The sequence below is a fragment of the Myotis yumanensis genome, unplaced genomic scaffold, assembly GCF_028538775.1.
Source record: "Myotis yumanensis isolate MYYU_CA2020_CCGP unplaced genomic scaffold, mMyoYum1.0.hap1 SCAF_1, whole genome shotgun sequence".
Lineage (NCBI taxonomy): Eukaryota > Metazoa > Chordata > Mammalia > Chiroptera > Vespertilionidae > Myotis > Myotis yumanensis.
Genome location: NW_027223752.1, coordinates 112,348,008 through 112,364,399, shown reverse-complemented (window position 1 = coordinate 112,364,399; position 16,392 = coordinate 112,348,008). Strand labels below are relative to the sequence as shown.

Genomic DNA, 16,392 nt, shown 5'->3' with positions numbered 1-16,392 from the left:
CTGCGTGTGTCTGTTGTTCCTCAGACCAGTGTGGACTGCACAGGGCTGCTGCCCCTCGGATTGGGCGATCTGCTCGTATCGCTGCTTTTCCTCGGGCTGGGGCAAGCTGTTCGGGTGGCTACTGCTCCTTGAATGGGGGCGGGCTGCTCATGGTGCTGCTGTTTCTTGTACGGGTGTGGGCTGCTCACACAGCTACTGCGCCTTGTATGGGGGCAGGCTGCTCGTGCAGCTGCTCCTCCTCAGATGGGCTTAGGTTTCTCACACACCTACTGCTCCTCAGACAGGTGCAGGGTGTGGGCTGCGCAGCTGCTGCTCCTCGGATGGGGGCGGGCTGCGTGGGGCTGCTGCTCCTCAATTGTGGGCAGGCTGCTCGTGCGGCTCCTGCTCCTCAGACAGGGCAGGCTGCTCACGTGGTTGCTGCTCCTCAGACGGGATAGTGGGCCGCTCACACAGATGCTGCTCCTTGGACAGGAGTGGGCTGCTCACGTGTTTGCTGCTCACGTGGTTGCAGTGCCCTGGGCTAAGGCGTTGGACCAGTCAGAGGGAAGCATGCTTCAGAACTCACAGGAGCTTTCGCCCAGGGTGGCTGGAGACTCGACCGTGGACCACAACCGAGGTAGTAGGTCCCTGGCAGGGGTGTCTATAGAGTTCCAGGTGTTATCTGTGGGCACCCTGGGTGGAGATGAGGCCTGGCTCCCAATTACAGCAGCTCTCCCCTTAAAAAGGCTAGGCCTCTGAGGACGAGCCGGCCTCCTGTTACTGTTTACAACAGTAGCAGAGGCTGCCTAATTAGGCGAGCCTGTTTAGCCTGCCCCTGAAGGTCCTGCGGGATCTAACTGTGCCTCACTCACATACACACACACACATCCCACATGACCACACACTCCTCTTTTGGACCCTCAGTGACTCACACTCTCTCCCTCACTGCCGCCTTCTTTTTGCCTCTGTAGTTGGGTCTGGGGTGTTATTGACCCATTCGTGGATGGAGTTTTCTCTCCAGGTGTCTTGTTATGAGGCTCACTCTCTAGCACCTGGCCAGACAGGATAAAATTCACCTCAACAAGACACAACACAAAGGGAACAAAGCACGAATGTACTCATGACAATAATAACCCCACTATAAGTGACCACCTGAGAAAAGAGAATTAGGGGCGAAAAAAGAGAGCATAAATGATATCAAAGAGAGAGAGAAAAAGATAAGAAAGAAAAGAAAAAAAGAAAAATGAGTATATATATATATATTGTATATATATGGAAAACATCACAGAACCAATAGATAAACAAACAAACAAACAAACAAAAAATACAAGCACCAAACCCCCAGCAAAGAGGGTGGGGTCAGAATCTGTAGAGGCTGAGCTTATATACAGAAGATAAGGTTAAGAATTGGATGAATATGAGGAGGATCTCAGTTCAGTATAGAGGAAGTAGAAAGGGAATGGGCGGATAAGAGAGAAGAGAACAAAAAGAAAATAAATTTACAAAAAATTTGATTTCAAAAATAGCAAATAAAAATAAAATAAAATAGAGTGACGGAAACATAATGTGAAAAGAAATAGAAAATAAAGCAACAAACAAAAACAGGAAAACAAAGGAAAGAAAGAGATAACAAAATAATAATATAAAAATAAAAACGAAAAAGTGAAGTAATCCTTTGGCTGGCTTAAGATCCCAGTCTTCTGTACTGTAGTGTTTCTCAGGTTCCGGTTGTTGGGATTGAAAGTCTCTCTTTAAACCAGTCCCTTTGGACTCTCAGGGACTATTTAGGTTTTTTCTCAATCCTTTGTACCATTCAGGGTGGAATCTGGGTGTGGCTGTATTAGTTGCCTGGATACTGGAGGAAGGGCTATCTCTTCAGGACAAAATGGCTGCCCAGGTCCCAGTCTCAGGTATGACTCAGCACCAAACTCGCTGCCACTTCTCCTGGAGCCCCCTCTCTCCCCAGATTCCACAAGTCCACAACTTCTTCCACACTCCAGCCTCGGGTAAGCGTCTGTATCCGAAAGGACCTATGAACTAGGCTCAATGAAGAAAGGCACAAGCCACAGAGGCCAGAGAGGCTGCACTTCTGCACGCCCCTCTCCTGCCGGCACTCTTCAGCCTTTACTGACTGTGGACCCACATCTAGAATCCCCTGCGAGGGGGGAAAGGCTGCGCCTCTGCACGCTTCTCTCTTGCTGGCACTCTTCAGCTTTTCCTGACTGTGGTCCCAGATCTAGAATCCCCTGCCAACCAGCAGTTTTGCGAACCTTCTTTCCACAGTCAGACACTGTGCTTGTCCCAAGGGAAGCGGCTCAAGCTGGTGCCATGTGGATTCCCTCTTACCCTCAGGGCTCAGAGGTCTGGCAGATTATCCTTCCCAGAGCCTTGATTTTACCTTTCTCCAGGGGTCCTCTGCTCTTTTCTGGCTGCAAACCATCTCCCAGCTGAGTCTCCTTTGCCAATTCAGGCTGGATGTTACTCGTTTCAGCTGCTCTGGGTCAAGGCTTGAGACACATCCATCTATACCACTGCCATTTTGTCTCCTTTATTATTGTTTAATAACATGCTATTTAGCCTTCAAGTGTTTGAATGTTTTTGAGTGTTTTTATTATTGTTGATTTCTAATTTAATTACACTGTGATCTGAGAATATGCTTAATATTAGTTCAGCCTTCTTCAACTTATAGAGACTTGTTTTGTGTCCTAATATGTGGTCTATCTTTGGGAATGACCCATGTGTGCTTGAGAAGAATGTATATTCTTCAGCTTTGGGGTGAAATATTTTATAAATGTGACTTAAATCCATTTGATCCAGTGTGTCCTTTAGAGTCACTGTTTCCTTGTTAATTTTTTTTCTGAAAGATCTATCAAGTAAAGTCAGTGAGGTGTTAAAATCCCCTACATAACTGTATTGCTGTTGACCTCTCCCTTAATGTATGCCCTCTAGAAGTTTTTTTTTTATATATTTAGGTGCTCCTATATTGGGTGAATATATGTTTACCAGGGTTATATCCTCCTGTTGGATATTTTGTAGGGATCTTTGTTGTCTCTTGTGACGACCTTCATTTTGAAGTCTGTTTTGTCCAATATGAGTATTGCTACCGCAGCTTTTTTTTTTTTTTAATTTCCTTTGCATGGAAAAAATTTTTCCATTCCTTCACTCTTATCCTCTTATTCTGATATGGGTCTCTTGTAGATAGCATATAGTTGGGTCATGTTTTTGTATCCATTCAACTACCCTATGTCTTTTGATTGCTGCATTTAATGCATTTACATTTAAGTTTATTCATAGGTATTTATTTATTGCCATTTTATTTCTGTATGCCTAGGTTTCTCTCTCTATTACTTCTCATTACAGCAATCCCTTTAGCATTTCTTATCATGCTGGTTTGGTGGTGATGCCTTTTTTCTTTTTTCTGGGAAGCTCTTTATTTCACCATGTGTTTTGCATGATTTCCTGGCTAGATATAGTAATCTTGGTTTCAGATCCTTGCTTTCCATGACCTTGAGTACTTCATGCCATTTCCTTCTGGCCTGTAGAGTTTCTGATGAGAAATCAAATGACAGCCTTATGGGAGCTTTTTTGTAGGTAACAATTTGCTTTTCTCTTGCTGCCTTTAAAATTCGCTCATTGTCTTTAAATTTTGATGTTTTAATTATGATGTGTCTAGGGGTGTGCTACTTTGTGTTCTTCTTGCTTGGGACTCCATGTGCCTCCTGGACTTGTGTGACTTTTTCCTTCACCAGGTTTTGGGAAGTTTTGTGCCATTATTTCTTCAAATATGTTCTCTATCCCTTGCCCCATTTCTTCTTCTCCTGGCACAACTACTATGTGAATATTGTTATGTTTCATGTTGTCCCACAGCTCCCTTATGCTGTCCTCCTTTTTTTAGGTTTTTTTTTTCGTTTTAGTTCTCTGATTGAGTGGTTTTTTTATACCTTGCCTTCTAATTCACTGATCCAATCTTCAGCTTCTCCTAACCTGTGTGTATTCCTTCCAATGTGTTTTTATTAGTGCTATGTCATTCTTTTTTTCTGACTGTTCTTTTTTCATAGTTACTATATCTTTTCTCATGCTATTGAGCATCTTTACTATCATTATTCTAACTTCTATATCAGATACATATCTTATGGCCATTTCATTTATCCTTCTGGAGAATTCTCTTGTTCTTTTTTTTTTGTCTCCTCATTTTGGCTGCCTATTTGGGGTTGTGACTATATATTAGGTAGATCTGCTATGCCTCTCAATGTCTAGTGCAGGACAGTGTCAAACAGTTTCTTACTAATTAGATCTGGCAAAGGCTCAGAGCCTTCAGGGACCACTTCTGCCTATAGACTGATTAGATTCAGCCTTGAGTAGCCCTCAGGTAATTGTCCAAAAGTGCAACATGAATTTTTCCAACAGGGTGGGGCAATTGCTTCTGCCTGGAGGCTAATTGTTATTCTCAGTCTTTTAATGGGCCTCAGAAATTCCACCATGGGGCAAGGTGTTTTCCAATAGAGTGGGTCAAATGTCTTCCCCCCAGGCAAAAGTGCTTCGATAGCAAATATATGCCTGAGAAAGATGACCTCCACAGAGTGAGAGAATGATTCAGCACGTGAAATCAGGGTGTCTGCCTTCTGAGCTCTAACCCAGGAGCCTCCAACCCTCTTAACTGCTCACACAGCTCCAGTCCATTCTGCCCTCCCTCTGCTGGAGCACAAGGTGAATGGCTGCACATGAAATACTTTGTGTTGGCCATTTAAGAGGGCGCCTGCATTTCCAGATTTTTTTTCCCTGGCAGTCAATAATCCTGCTGCTTTTCTCAGCCAGATGTTATGTGGGCACCTTTTTCAGTTCTGGTGTTCACTGCTGGGGGACCCAGTTTAGAGATTAGATCCCAGAGTTCTCAGTGGCAATCCCCCACAGCTGAGATATCTCTCCGGAACTTCAGCTGCTGTCTGTGGGAGCTCAGCCTGCCCTTTCGTGCCTCTGCCCTTCCTACCAGTTTCTATGCAGTATCCACTTTCTGTCCTTAGTTATCAGGGTTCTTTCCAGCTAGTCTTCAGTTGATTATTCAGGATGTTTTTTAGTTGTAATTCCAGTTTGTTCCTGAGAGCATGTCTGTGTACCATCCACTTACTCCACCACCACTGATAATTCCCTCAATGTCCTGTACTTTTCTGAGTACAGTTCTTTTACCTTCTTGGTTATGTTTATTCCCAGGTATCTTATTTGTTTTGTTGAAATGGTAAATGGGATTGTTTGTTTAGTTTCTCTTTCTGAGAGTTCATTATTCATGTATGAAAAAGCCATAGATTTTCGGATGTTAATTTAGTATCTTACTACTTTTCTGAATTCATTTGTTAGATCTAAATTTTTTTTATGGCACCTTTATGGTTTTCTATGTACAATACCATGTCATCTATGAATAATGACTGTTTTACTTTCTTCTTTTCAATTATGATTTTTTACTTTTTCTTGTCTGATCACTGTGGCTAGGACTTCCAGTACTATGTTGAATAAGAATGGTGAAAGTGGGCAACCCTCTCTTGTTCCTGTTCTTAGGTTAAACACTTTTAGTTTTGCCCATTGAGTATGATGTTTGCTGTAGGTTTGTCCTTTAAGGCCTTTATTATGTTGAGGTATGATCCTTTTATTCTGACTTTGCTGAAAGTTTTTATCAAAAATAGGTGCTAGATTTTGTTAAATGCTTTTTCTGCATCTATTGGTATGATCATGTGATTTTTATCTTTAATTTTGTTTATGTGATATGTCACATTTATTGATTTGTGAATATTGTACCAGTCTTGCATCCCTGGAATGAATTCCATTTGGTCATGGTGTATGATCTTTTTAATATATTGCTGGATCTAATTTTGCTAATGTTTTGTCAAAAATTTTAGCATATATGTTCAACAGGGATATTGGCCTATAATTTTCTCTCTTTTTAGTGTCTTTGTCTAGTTTTGGAATTATGATAATGTGGCCCCATAAAAATAGATCGGATGTCTTCTTTACTCCTCATTTTTTTTAGAATAGTTTGAGGAGGATAGGTGTTAGTTCTTCTTTGGATGTTTAGTAAAACTTCCTTGTCAAGCCACCCAGTCCAGGACTTTTGTTTGCTGGGAATTATTTTATTACTGATTCAATTTCATTAGTTTTTATCAGTCTATTCAGGTTTTCTGATTCTTCCTGGTTGAGTTTTGTAAGATTGTATAGATCTAGGAATTTGTCCACTTCACCCAGATTGTCCAATTTATTGGCATATAGTTGTTCATAGTATTTTCTTACAATCCTTTGTATTCAGTTGTTGCTTCACCTCTTTCATTTCTGATTTTATATGTTAGGGTCCTCTCTGTTTCTTGTTGAGTCTGGCTAAAGGTTCATAAATCTTGTGTATCTTTTCAAAGAATCAGCTCTGAGTTTCATTGATCTTTTATATTGTTTTATGTCTCTATGTCACTATTTCCTCTCTGATCTTTATTATTTCCTTTCTTGTACTTACTCTGGGCATTTTTTATTTTTCTCTTTGTAGTACTTTTAATTACAGGGTTAGATAGCTTATTAGAGCTTTTTCTTGTTTCTTGAAGTTGGCCTGTAATACTATGAACTCCCCTCCCACTACTGCTTTCACTTTGTTCTATATATTTGGTGTTGTTTTATGTTCATTATAATTTTTTTTCAGGAAGTTTTTTATTTCTTCCTTTATCTCATTGGTAACCTATTCATCCTATATAATAAAAGCCCAGCGACCAAAATGGTGGAATAACCAGAATGACCAGAGACCAGAATAACCATGGCCCCTTACCCCGGCTGGCCCTATCCCTCAGGGAGCAGTTAGGGATGATCAGGCAGCAGGCAGAGGTGGTTAGGGGTGATCAGGCAGGTGAGTGATTAGGGGCAATCAGGCAGGCAGACGAGTGGTTAGGGGTGATCAGGCAGGCAGGCAGGCAGAGTGGTTAGGGGCAATCAGACAGGCAGGCGAGTGCTTAGGGAGTGATGTGGCAGGCAGGCAAGTGATTAGGGGTGATGAGGCAGGCAGGCAAAGGCAGTTAGGGGCGATCAGGCAGGTAGGTGAGTGGTTAGGGGCAATGAGGCAGGCAAGTGAGTGGTTAGGGGTGATGAGGCAGGCAGGCGAGTGATTAGGGGTTATGAGACAGGCAGGCAAGCAGTTAGGAGCCAGTGGTCCCAGATTGCAAGAGAGTGAAGGCCGAGCTGAGGCCCACACCCCACGCCCCATGCATGAATTTCGTGCACCAGGCCTCTAGTTGTTTAATAACATGCTATTTAGCCTCCATGTCTTTGAATATGTTTTAGTGTTTTTATTTAGTTGATTTCTAGTTTCATGCCATTGTGATCCAAGAAGATGTGTGATATGATTTCAATTCTTCTTGAACTTGTAGAGACTTATTTTGTATCCTAACATGTGGTCTGTCTTTGAGAATGCCCATGTGCACTTGAGGAAAATGTATATTCTATAGTTTTGGGGTGAAATGTTATATAAATGTCAGTAAAATCCATCTGATCTCGTGTGTCATTTAAAGTTGCTATTTTCTTGTTGCTTGTAGCTTGCTTTTTAAAACATTAATCACTTGCTATAGCTGCATAGCATTTCATTTTGAAGGCATACTTTGTAATTTATCTACTCAATATTAATAGGCACTTATGTAATTCCTGCTGTCACAGAAATGCAAGTAGTGAATATCTTCTGCAGGTGTGTGCAAAGTCTACAGCAAAAATTGTAGGCATAAAATTAAAGAGCCAGAAAATTAGTAACTTTTTGTTAGGTATTTCCAAATTTTCTTAGATGAGAGTGTTTCCAGTGTACAGTTAAAATAAACTTGTATAACAATACCAATTTCCTCATAATGCCACCTACATAGTTTATCATAGAATGTTTTAATCCTTAATGGTTTTTGTAATTACCATTTACCTCTGTATTTAGTAACCATGCTTTATAGTTACTGAGTATTGTATTTGGGCTAAGTGTAGATTAATTTTCATAACTTGAATATTGTAGGGGAAAATTTCAGTGCAAGAAATAATACTGGAACTAAAATATTTGTAGATATTTCCAACAGTCTATTATTGGAAATTTTCAATAATCAGTGACATTTCTCTATAGCCAAAACTTTGGAAATGGGCCTGTAATACTTAGTGATGAGATTTGATGAGTCTTGCTAAAGGTTCATCAATTATTGTGGCCTGGCCCGGTGGCTCAGTTGGTTGGAGCATCATCCCATAAATAAAAGGTTGCAGGTTTGATTCCCAGTCAGAGTACATACCTAGATTGCAGGTTTGACCCCCAGTTGGTAATCTCTGTCTCTCTCTCTCTCTCTCTCTCTCTCTCTCTCTCTCTCTCTCTTTCCCTCCCTCTCTCCCTCTCTCCCTCCCACCCTCCCCCATCCCTACCTTATTCTCTCCCTCTCTTCCCCTTTCTCTCTCTCTGAAATCAATAAACATATCCTCGGGTGAGGATTTAAAAAAAAGTTATTGTGTAGGAGACTATATTAAACTAAAAAGCCTTTGCACAGCTAAAGAAACCATCAACAACAAAAAGGCAACTTACTGAATAAGTTGAATAGGAGAAAAGATTTATTGTATATAACTTAATGTTTTTAAACAAACTCCTTTCACAAGCATGAGTAGGGTCTTATCAAGCTTTTAAAATTGTTTTTAAACCAAAATAAGTTGACCTAATTGAAATAAAAGTGAGGAAAGAAATTATACTTGTTGCAGACCCCATTTTCAAAATGCTGACCGCTTCAGTAGAAGTTAACCAACTGAAAGGAATGTGGGATGTGAAGAGATAATTTTTCCCTAGCATATCAGTAATTTCTGAGGTTAACATTTTTATTGCTCAATTTGACATTGTCTAGGAATATAATTGTGTGATTTTATAGCAGTTCTAAGAATGTTTTGCTGTACTGTGAAGAGAAATATATTACTTTAGGAATTAGGCACTAAACATGTCTAGAATTGGCTTAAGATATTTGGAATACTTTCAATATCCAGTTTTAAAATGTCTTTAAGGTGATTTGTACTAGTAAGCACTCAGCAAATACTGATGTGATACTGATGGAAGCAATAAGTAGATATCCTGAATGGATAGAATGTGAGAGTCTGTTTATGGGTCAGGTACATTGTGTTGAAATTAGATTGACCCCGTGTGTACAGAGGGCCCTGCCTTTTAAAACCAAATAACTGAGACCTTTCAGTATCAATGAAAAATTAGAAAAGGAAATTAACTTACTCATATTTAGATCTTTTGTTAGTTTATATTTTGTAAAAAGTCACCTGCCTTATATTTTGTGAGGTTAAAATTCTAGAATAGTTTTCTGTTTAATCCAGTTTAGTCACCTTGCTTATCCAAAATAATGTGGCATGACTTTATTACTATTCCAATTTGCTACTACAGAAGGATTAGGGCTTATTAAAATAAAATGATGGAGTTGTGACCTTTACAAAGTAATATGTATGTAATACATCAGAGCCAAACCTGGATTTAAAAAATAAGAAATAATTGTGAATGAAACAAAATCTGCAAATTACATTTGGGGGGGGCGGGGAGTTCGCCATAGAGCTTTTGGGCTACACATGTACTGAATTTTGTGGGCTGTTATAAAGCCTGTCTCTTCCAAATCCATATGCCTGAAAAGACCACCATTAAATTTTCTCAACAAATAGCCTTGATCATTCTAGTTTCTAGAACTTTGCTATCCAGTGTGGTAACTAGTGGTCACATGTCTAAGTTTAACTTAATTTAAATAAAATAAAAAACAATTCTTTTGTTGCAGTGGCTAGTGGCTACCATATTTGACAGCTCAAATAGAGAAGGTTTCTATCATTGCACAAAGTTCTTTTGTACAGCATTGCTCTGGATTGGGAGTGGGGATGGCAGTAGGGAGAGCCTTGATTCTTGGCTAGCTTCACAAATTGTTCTTAGATGTAAATGAGGGAAGCTAAAACTTGGTACTTAGTTCCTGAAAAGATAATGTGTTTATTACATGTTGCTTCTCTTACTCTCGTTACTGCTTTTTTGATGATTTGAAGTCACTGGACTTTGAAACAGCTTCATTGCCAACAAAGAAATATATACTTGCCATATAAAAGTTCTCAGCTTTTCTTTTCCATTGTTTTTTTCTTCCCACAGCTGCTGGGCATGCTGTGTGCATGCATCGTATTGTGCAGAAGGAGTAGAGATCCAGCCTATGAGCTCCTCATCACTGGCGGAACCTATGCATAATAGAAAACTCAAGCCTGAGCTTTTTAGTCTTGTTCTAATTTGGAAGGTGAATTGAGCAGGTCTACTGCTGTTGGCCTCCACAGTTTATTTAGTTTAAGCACACATGTCAGACAGAGCAGCTTGGTACTTCATATGCCCACTTAACTTTCCTACCCATTTAAGACTTCCTTTTCCCCTGTTCTAACGGACTCTTCACATCGCCAAGTTTTTAAGTAAAGTGGTATATGTTCTAATTTCAGAGCTATTTGCAAGTTGTGTAGTGTGGTAGAATTAAAGGAGGATGTGGACTGCTTCTGTTACCTCCAGGCAGCAATGGGACTGCTGCTGAAGTACCACTGGGCCCTTGAAGTACCACAATGGACAACTCTTGGCCAAACGTTTTTTTGGGGGGAAGGGGGGGTTAACATCAGATGGTGCCCCTCATCAGTGTCCTTTTAAAAACTATATAGCCCAATAAGACAGCAACTATACAAAATGGCTAAAATAGATTTTAGAATTATACAATGTGTACCTTAGTTCATCTTCAAAATCAGATTGATCTTTGAAACTAGAGGTTTTTAATTAAAGCTGGCTTTATAGGAGGAGTATAAAGTATGCACTACTGTTTTAAAACAATTAGAGTGTGTGTGTGTGTGTGTGTGTGTGTGTGTGTATGTGTGAGTATGTGTTTGTATGATTGAGCCCATTCATTATAAGTCTAATTTTGTTAGAAATAATGTACCATGTAGACTAGCAAAATAGTATGTAGATGTGATCTCAGTTGTAAATAGAAAAATCTAATTCAATAAACTCTGTATTACCCCTTAACATGTAGTTATGTAGTTTTTAATTATTTGGGGGTATTTCAGTGATTTATATATTGGTGCCATCTACAGTTCATCATGATTTGCATGTGTTTTATTTATATCTCTTGCCAAATTCTAAAGGCCTTGGTATTCAAAATGCACAGATGCTTTTCAGTTTCATATATCTCACAAATATGGAGCATCTACTTGTGCATGGTGCTGGGGGTACAATAATTATGCTGTCCTTGCCTTCGAGGTATGTGGAGTCCTAGTATAGCAGACATACATAGAAGCAGATAATTTTCATACAATACAGTGATTGTAGTGACAAAAGAATGGAAACCTAAAAGAGGTGCCTAGAGAAGTCAGGGGCAACTTCCTAGAGAAGAGGTCCAAGCTCAGTAGCTGGATAGGCTTTGTGGGAGATGGTACCAGGAGTGTGAAGTGGGATGGAATGTACAGGGAGCTACCAGTAGCTCATTGTGCCTGGATCTTAAAATACAAGGCTGGAAAAAGGAGTTAAAGTGGCAAAGCCTGGGTCCTCTAGAGTCTTACATGACATCCTATGGAGAGTCAGACTTTACTTATGGGTATAGGCAGTATGTGTGATATGAGTGGACCTGTTTTAGAGACCCCTGTGGCTATGGCTGTGGTGGGGAGGACAGATTGGAGGGGATATGACTAGGCTTCAGTGAGGTGGATTGGATGGTTCAGTAGAGAGCTGAAGAGCATGGAGTAGGGCACTATTGGAGCAAGTGAGGGGCTGGGTTTAGGGAATTTGAGAGAGAATGGCAGAATTTTATCATTGGTTGGATGTGGGAGAGAGAGGAAGGAGTGGAAGGAAGGTGTCTAGGATGAGTCCCAGGTTTCTGGTTCAGCCAACTAAGGAAACAGAATTAGTCACAGAGGTAGGGAGCAAGAAAGGACCACATCTAGGAGTTCAAATTCAGTTTGAACCTATCAGTTTTGAGATACTGGAATATCATGCAAGTCTGTCCTGCCTGAAAAATAGAGATGTGAGAAAGGAGAGGAGAACAAACTAACTCCTGTTCACAAAGTGGAAGTTAAAACTTTCATGATTTCTGAGAACTATAGGAGATTTCATATGTTCCACTAACCCATCCCACCTCTTGCACAGTGGGTAAGAATATTTTGCTTATCTTCATGATCTTTTACAGCCACCTTCTGCACCCAGCCCTGTTTCTCCCCCTCCCCCTTCCAGGTTTCATTATGTACCATTCCATGGCTACCCTCTCACAGGGTGGAGCTGAGGTGAGCAGTATCTGGACTGTGATGTTGATTGCCCTCAGTGATTTCTGCATGACAGAACTGAGCCTCTAGAGTAGGAAAGTGCTTTGGGAAAATGTGCCAATTGCTAGCTCACTCCTTGAACTTGTCCAAGAGACTAATTCCATATATCCCTCATTCACTAATTCCACTCTGCTTGCCTGGTGAAAGAGCAGCTTCCTCCCCTGTGCTCTGAAAGTTACACCTAAATAGACCATGTTATCAGTGAAGTCAAAAAAGATGGTTACTTTGGGACCTGTTAAACCATTCTAGATTCTGCCAGCTTTAAGTTGTGCATAATTGCTAGCATAGTCCTGGAAATGTCTTTTTTCCTTTGTCTGGGAACCACTAAATGGGAATCTGTCCATGTTGGCCAGTTCCATACAAATTCAACTTCTACCTGCTTAATGTCTCCAGAGTTTCTGCCATGCCATACAGAGCTAAGACTACGAGTCTTCATTATCCTGACACCCTGTCCCACAGTGCTTATTCTTCAGAGGGTAGAAGAGCTACTTGCTGCGTATGAATTTAATGATCGAGCTCTCCCACTGTGTCAGTGTTTCCCACCCTTGTCTGTACTTTGGAGTCATCTGGGAAACAGAACTGCAGACGTCTGGGTACTTCCAGAACGCAATGAAGGCTGAGAACCATTGCTATATCCTATTGCCTTTTTTAAAAGGTTAATTTTCTTTGGAAATAACTTCAAACTTACAGAAAAGTTGCAAGAATAAGAATTGTGTATATAAAGCTTGAATTTCTTTTTCTTAGATTCACCTATTAACATTTTGCCCCATTTGATTTTGTCATTTGTGATCTTACATGTGCTCTCAGTCTCTCTTTGTACAAATCTCATGGTGCTTTATCCCTACTATTTGAGTGGGTATTTCCTAAAAATAGTCTCTAACAACTACGGTATAGTAATTTAGTACATTTAACACTGATACAATACTTTACCCTTCCTATTCCAATTGATGTCATAAAGTCCTTTATAGCATTTTTTTGCCTCCAGTTCTGGATTAGTTGTCATGTCTCTTTGTTCTTTAATCTGGAGCATTTCCATAGTTTTGTCCCTTATGACAGACCAAGATTTTCAACCTTTTTTATCTCATAGCACACATAAACTAATTACTAAAATTCTGTGGCACACCAAAAAATATACTATAAAAATAGGTATAATTTGGATTCATTCATACCAGATGGCTATTGTATTGGCTGTTGTCATTTTTTATTTGACAATTAAGGGAAAAAAGGTAAATGCCCTTGACCAAATAATCAGGTATTTGCATATTTTAAAAATTCTTATGGCACAGCAATTAAAAATAGCTGAGGTAGACATTTGGGAAGAACATAGTCCCTTATTTTAAATAAAACATACTTGGGGATTATCTCCTCTAATTAGATTAGATTAGGATTTACATTCCAGGTGGCTGGAATACTGTCTGTGACCCATCCACTTGGGGCAGGCATCAGTCACATCAGGAGATTACAGTGTTATCTGCCCTTCATGGTGCTGTTAATTTACATAACCATGATATATCATTGAGGGTCCAGTGAGGGGAAAATATTAATACAAGTACATTGTTAACTGCATAAAGATTGGTTAGCTACTAAAAGGGGTAAAAAACAAACAAACAAACAAAAAAACACACCTCTAAAGCAGCTTAGTAGAAAACAGCAACCACCCTGAGGGGCAAGGGAAGAGAGGGCTAGTAAGGAACTTGGAAACTCAAAGGAATGGCATGGAACATGCTGCCTGCCCTGTGCTGCAGAATAAATTCACTGGAAGTGCCTGCCACCGAGCTGCAAGAGTAGAGAACCCTGGTGTGGAGAAAACTGGGAACCCATGCCATACCGAGACACAAATGGTCTCCTCTAGCCTTGCCATCCCTACCAGAGGTCCCTGTTAGCCAGCTGCAAAAGAGAAATGGAGTTTGCAGGGTCCTGGCTTTGTTCAGTGTGGTAAGGAAGGGAAAAGAAGGGTGAATTTGGAGCTAGGAGGCAACAAATTAATACTTGGCACACCTGGTCACAGTGTTTTCTGCCTCCTCCATGGATAGTTACTATTTTCTCCCAGCTCATAAGCAATCTCTGGAGACATACTTTAAGATCATATAAATATCCTGTTCCTCGCCAAACATCTCCCGATATTTAGCAGATATTACTGGCTTCATTCAATCTTTACCAAGATAATTCCTGTTTTAGATTCCAGAAATTGTCTTATTCTCTTTTTAAATTTTTTCTAATTTTTTAACAAGAATAATCCTATATAATAAAGAGGTAACATGCAAATTGACCATCACTCCAACACACAAGATGGCTACCCCTATGTGGTCAAAGATGGCCGCCACAAGATGGTCAGCAGGAGAGGGCAGTTGAGAGGTTCCAGGCCTGCAAGGAAGGGCAGTTTGGGGTGATCAGGCCTGCAGGGGAGGGCAGTTGGGGGGACCAGGCCTGCAGGGGAGGGCAGTTGGGGGAGACCAGGCCTGCAGGGGAGGGTAATTAGGGGGGATCAGGCCTGCAGGGGGGGGGCAGTCGGGGTTGACCAGGCTGGCAGGGGAGGGCAGTTAGGGGTTGACCAGGCTGGCAAGGGAGGGCAGTTAGGGGTGACCGTTCCAGCAAGGGAGTGCAGTTGGGGGCGACCAGGCCTGTAGGGGAGGACAGTTAGGGGTGACCAAGTAGGCAGGGGAGGGCAGTTAGGGGCAACCAGGCTGGCAAGGGAGGGCAGTTAGGGGCAATCAGGCAGGCAGGCAAGCGAGTGGTTGGGAGCCAGCAGTCCTGGATTGTGAGAGGGATGTCTGACTGCCTGTTTAGGCCCGATCCCACCGGGTCCCAGATTGGAGAGGGTGCAGGCTGGGCTGAGGGACATCCCCTTTCCCCCAGTGCACAAATTTCGTGCACCAGGCCTCTAGTCCTATATAATAAAGAGCTAATATGCTAATTAGACCAAACAGCAGAACGACCATCTGGACAAGCTTCCAGATGAAGCCAGGGCTGCGAGGCCTGGCTGAAGCTATGAGGGGCTTTGAAGGCTGGCCGAGGCTGCGAGGGGCTGTGAGGGCTGGCTGAGGCTGTGAGGGGCTGTGATGGCCGGCCAGGGCTGCGAGGGATGGCCGAGGCAGCCGGGCTGCACGAGCCAAGCCCCTTTCATGAATTTCGTGCTTTGAGCTTCTAGTGGTACTTTAAAAACGTAAACTATTCAGATATCTATAAAGAAAAAAATATCCACAGGTAAGCACGTTTAGACATAGTGTATATCCTTCCAGACTACAATTGATCCCTGACAACACTGAACTGACCAGTCCCCTTATATGCAGATTATCCTATACAATAAAAGGGTAATGTGCAAATTGACCAAACGGTAGAATGACTGATAGCTATGATGCACACTGACCACCAGGGGACAGACGCTCAATGCAGGAGCTTCCCCCTTGTGGTCAGAGTGCTCCCACAGGGGAAGCGCTGCTCAGCCAGATGCCGGGCTCATGGCTGGCAAGTGCAGTGGTGGTGGCGGGAGCCTCTCCTGCCTCTGTGGCAGCACTAAGGATGTCCTGCTGTGGCTTAGGCCTTCACTCTAAGCTGTCAGTCAGACATCCCCCCAGGGCTCTTGGACTGTGAGAGGGTGAAGACTGGGCTGAGGGACCACCCCGTGAGTGCACAAATCTCGTGCACCGGGCCTCTGGTCTATATAATAAAAACCTAAGCGACCATTACGGCAGAACGACCAGAATGACCGATTCCTATGATGCTCACTGACCACCAGGGGCTGACGCTCAATGCAGGAGCTGGCCCCGGTGGTCAGTTCGCTCCCACAGGGGAGTGCCTCTCAGCCAGAAGCCGTGCTCACAGCTTACCACCCACCTGTTCACTGCTCCTTACTGCTCGCCACTCCTTACCGCTGCTGCAGAGGCTGGAGAGGCTCCTGCCACCACCGCTGCACTTGCCAGCTGTGAGCACGGCTTCTGGCTGAGAGGCACTCCCCTGTGGGAGCGAACTGACCACCGGGGCCAGCTCCAGACTGTGAGATGGCCCCCCCCCTCTCTCTCTCTCTCTCTCTCTATATATATATATCCTATATAATAAAAGCATAGTATGCAAATCGACCAAATGGCA

At 42.0% G+C, this 16,392-nt stretch overlaps 1 protein-coding gene across 1 annotated transcript in view; it reads left to right on the top strand.

Annotated features, from left to right (window-relative positions):
• The window catches only part of TSPAN3 (tetraspanin 3), a 99,317-nt gene extending 88,300 nt beyond the window's left edge, over positions 1–11,017 (top strand). The window contains exon 7 of the mRNA XM_070429749.1: positions 10,118–11,017. Coding sequence (XP_070285850.1) covers positions 10,118–10,210 — 93 coding nt within the window. The 3' untranslated portion in view covers positions 10,211–11,017. The remainder of the gene's footprint in view (positions 1–10,117) is intronic.
• The last annotated feature ends 5,375 nt before the right edge of the window (positions 11,018–16,392 follow it).